Source organism: Adiantum capillus-veneris, chromosome 30 (assembly GCF_014529385.1).
Source record: "Adiantum capillus-veneris isolate H3 chromosome 30, ASM1452938v2, whole genome shotgun sequence".
Lineage (NCBI taxonomy): Eukaryota > Viridiplantae > Streptophyta > Polypodiopsida > Polypodiales > Pteridaceae > Adiantum > Adiantum capillus-veneris.
Window position 1 is genome coordinate 28133160 of NC_140960.1, and position 4446 is coordinate 28137605.

At 43.4% G+C, this 4446-nt stretch overlaps 1 protein-coding gene across 1 annotated transcript; it reads left to right on the forward strand.

Annotated features, from left to right (window-relative positions):
• The first annotated feature begins 670 nt into the window (after window positions 1–670).
• LOC147417719 (uncharacterized) lies at window positions 671–895 on the forward strand. The gene has a single exon (XM_086506743.1). It carries the CDS (start codon window positions 671–673, stop codon window positions 893–895), a length of 225 nt encoding a protein of 74 aa, XP_086362869.1.
• Window positions 896–4446: the final 3551 nt, after the last annotated feature.

The window sequence follows — 4446 nt, forward strand, 5'->3', positions numbered from 1 at the left end:
TGAACAAAAAAGCTTTGTGACGTAGCCATGTTGTAGATACATGATATCCCCCCTCAATGAGAAGTTCATCCAGTAGGGATCAAACTAAAGTTATGAGATGAGGTGTGAGAGATGCATGCGATTGCTTGCAGAAGCATGTAATCCATTGTGCCAAGAAGAGGAATGTCATCCGATGTGCCTAAGATAGCCATGCCTTTAGAGGTTTTCCATATGTAGATATTGTAGTCTTGTTGTTGAGTGAAGCCGCGAGCGACAAGGCGTGCCTTGTAGCGATCAACTGAGCCGTTGGGGTGGTATTTCTTCTTTAACAGCCATTTGCAAGAGACAATGTTATGATTCTTAGGAGGTGGCACAAGCTCCCAAGTGTTAGCTTCTTTGAGGGCTTGGAGTTCATCCAATATGGCGGCATGCCACTCCTTGCTCTCGCTAGAAGCGAGGGCATCGAGAACAGAGAGAGGAAGGGCATCTTCAAGAGGCTTTGGTGGATGTTCAAGAATCATTTCATCATTGAGGACAGCAGAGAAATTGGTGGCTTCATAGATCTCGCGAAGAGAGCGGGTGCAACCATGTGAGCTAGAGGAGGCTTGGTCCAAGTGTATAGCCGAAGTGTGTCGATGGCAAGGTGGCAGAAGTAGAGCTATGAGGCTCGACTTCGTCGACATCTGCTCGGATGGGAGTAACTGGCAAGGTTTCGTGGCAGTTGCGGAAAAAAGATGGCAATTGTGAAGGTGAGACCGGTAGCGAAGGTGATGGGATCTCACGAGGTGGAGCACCGAGTGTTTGCGGTGGGATGGAAGTAGCGGCAGTCGGGATGGACGGTGTTGGTGATGGTGTCAACTGTGAGGAGATGGGTGCAAGAGGTGGTGCAGGAGTGTTGCCGATTGGTTGTGCATGAGAATGTGAGACACGGGGAGGTGGATGGGCGATGAGGAAAGGCCTTTTGATGGTTAAGGGAGGCTCAAGATTGTGCCTAGAAGGGTGGGAAATTTGCATGGGTGTGTGTGTGGGTGAGGCCGTCAACAAAGATTGAGGAGAAGATTTGCCTGAGATGATGAATTCTTCATCGAAGACGACGGTGCAGGCAAAGATAAACTTGTGATGGTCTGGGATATAGAGGCGGTATGCCTTGATGCCAAAGCGATCACCATAGCCGACAAAAGTTGTGCGTTGAGCACGTGGTGATAGTTTTGATAAAGGTTGCGTCACAAGTGGGTATGCAATGCTTCCAAAGATGCGAATGTGGCCAAGATGAGGTGGGTGACCGTGCCAGAGGGTGTAGGGTGTAGTAGTAGGATTGCGGGTGGATGGAATGCGGTTTTGAATGTAGCACGCAGTGGCGGTAGCTTCTTCCCAATAGGTGTCTGGGAGGCTAGCTTGAAGAAGCATGGCACGAGCAGCTTCAAATAGTGTGCGATTCTTGCGTTCGGCACGTCCATTTTGTTGTGGGTTTTCTTGTGTTTTTATGGATGATGCAGATGCATGTGCAGGTGTTGTGTTACCCAATGGATAAAGACGCCCAGTTTTGGGGACCAAAAGTGTGACATACTGACCATCTTTGTTTTGTGCCGAAATGTGGCAACCTTCTCGCATGAATTTGATGATGATGCCATTGTCGGTTAGCTCACTGACAGAGATGAGATTTTTCTTGAGACCAGGGACATAATATACATGAGAAATAGTGGTTTGTAGGCCATTAGGTAGGTTAATGACAGCATCTCCATAGGCTTTGGTGAGCTGGATGCTATTATCACCGAGGCATACTTCTAGAGGGTGTTCTAGATAAGTGATGTTGGATAGCCAGTGTAGGTGATATGTCATATGATGGGTGGCGCCCGTATCAAGTAGCCAGATATTGGGTTATGAAGTAGCTATAGTGGTGGCATATAGTTGCAAAGGATAAGATGGGCTATCATAAGTAGATATGTCAGCATAATGAGCTTGACCATAAATAAAAGGAGATGGTTGGCCATGGCGTGTCCCCCCTTGAGGGTAAGAAGGATATAGATTAGGGTGAGAGATAGAACGATTACCTTGATTGCGTGTTTGCCGACAGTCCTTTGTAAGGTGTCCAAAGCGATGACAGTTGGCACATTTCTTTGAATTTTGGTGATTGTGGTGGCTTTGAAACTGCGACTTTCTTTCAAAATTATTGTGTTGTCAAGGAGGGCCCGAATGTTGAGGCTTCTTGCCGTTGTAAGGGCGTGAGTTTCTTGTCATAGTGACAAGTGTTGTGGACTTCTGCGAGCTGCTAGTGTGGTCGCGAAGCATTTCCTCCTGATGGATCTTGGCTACAAGATTTTGTAGCTGCAAGTTAGCCGTAGTGGCTTGTGTAGTGATAAAGGCTCTCCATGATGCAGGTAGAGAAGCCAATAAGAGCATACTTTGAAGCTCTTCAGGGATGGCAAGCCCTGAGATAAGTACTTCATCTAGAAGTATTTGCCACGTCTCCAAAAACTTGGAGGATGACTGACCCTCTTGCATGGTAGTGTTTACCAATTTCTTGATCAGGGAAACTTGGTAGACGAGGTCAGTGTGCTCATAGTTCTTCTCAAAGAACTTCCAAATGGCGCTAGCAGTAGTTAGCTTTTTCACCATTTGGACTTGCCGATCTTGGCAATGGAGAATGAGCTCCATCTTGGCACTATTGTTTCTACTATGCCAAGTATTATAGGTGTCGATGAAGTATGTTGAATCTTTGTCTTCGGGGTCTTCGGGGTGGTCAAAGACCATATTAGGTAAAGTGGGAAAATCCCAATTCCCAGGTTGGACAACTTTCAATATATCATGTATAAAATATAGAGATTTTGTCAAAAATTTGAGTTTTCTTAAGGTCTCATTCCACTTTATGCACATACAATACACAATGAAAACAACTAAAATATCATGGTTTCAATCAATTGGATTATTAGGAGAGGAATATATTGCATCCATTATCGTTGTCTATGTTCTATTGTCCTACCTACAACTTATCTCAACATGGAGAGCTTGGTTTCTAGGTCCACCACTTGTCCAAGTTAATGTAAAAGTGACTCAAGGTTCACAACTTGTGAAAGCAAGGATCCATTGAGGAATACAATCCACTTGGCTATTTTTCCTTAATTTATTGCATGTGACATTTAAGCAAGGTCCACTTCTAATCTATAACTTCTTAATTTGAGGCATGGGGCATACATAAAATATGTAGCATATGCTCTATTGCCTCATAGGAAGGTTGGTTTCAAGGTGCACTTATCCATGCTAGCCTATCTTGGAGAAATGATGGAGCTTGCTTCTCTCCTTGTTTCAATGGAGACTAGCTTGGACAAGTGGTGGACCTTTGCTTCTCTCTATGTTTCAATAGAGTTAGCTTGGACAAGTGGTGATCTTGGAACAAAACCCCCATGTAAAACATATCATGGGTATTCCAAGTGATTAGAAAGATTACCATTTAAGATATAACCTTATAGGTTGGACCACTAGATCTTGGCTTGGAGAAATGGTGGACCTTTGATTCTCTCCATGTTTCAATGGAGTCTATCTTGGAGAAATGGTGGAGCTTGCTTCTGTCCATGTTTCAATGGAGCCTAGCTTGAACAGTTGGTGGACCTTTGCTTCTCTCTATGTTTCAATAGAGTTAGCTTAGACACGTGGTGGATCTTCAAAATAAATCAATTACTATCAATGTTGCCTAGCTTGGACAAGTGGTGGAGTGTTTCTCTACTCCATGTTTCAATGGATATTAGCTTGGACAAGTGTTGGACCTTAAAACAAAAACCCCATGTACAACATAGAATGGATTTTCTAGATTTCAATGGAGTCTAGCTTTAACAAATGGTGGAGCTTGTCTTCATCCATGTTTCAATGAAACTAGCTTGGACAAGTGGTGGACCTTGTAACAAACCCTCCCATGTACAACATATCATTGGTTTTCTAAGTGATGGGAAGGAATACCATTCAAGATATAAACTTATAGCTTGGATAAGTAGTTGACTTTAAAACCAAATTCATCATAATACAATGAAATATAGGTCAGCCAATTCCTAAATCTTGAGACCAAACCTCCCATGCTATTAGAGATAATATATTGGATAAGTGGTGGACCTTCTATTATTTTCCCATGCCTAGTTTAGACAACCGGTACACTTCGCAGCTATAAAGGTTGGACGAGTTGTGGAGCCTTGTTTCTATCCATGTTTTAATGGATCCTAGCTTGGACAAGTGGTGGACCTTGGAAAAAAGCTTCCATGTACAGCATATATGAGGTTTTCCATGTTTTAATGGAACCTATCTTGGACAAATGGTGAAGCTTTCTTCTCTCCATGTTGATTTTGGAACTACCTTAGACAAGTGGTGGAGCTTTTCTTTTCTACTCTTCATAATACAATGAAGTATATGTTGGTTACATGGTGAATCTTAAGGCCAAACCTCCCATTTTACTAGAGATGATAGGTTGGACAAGTGGATCAA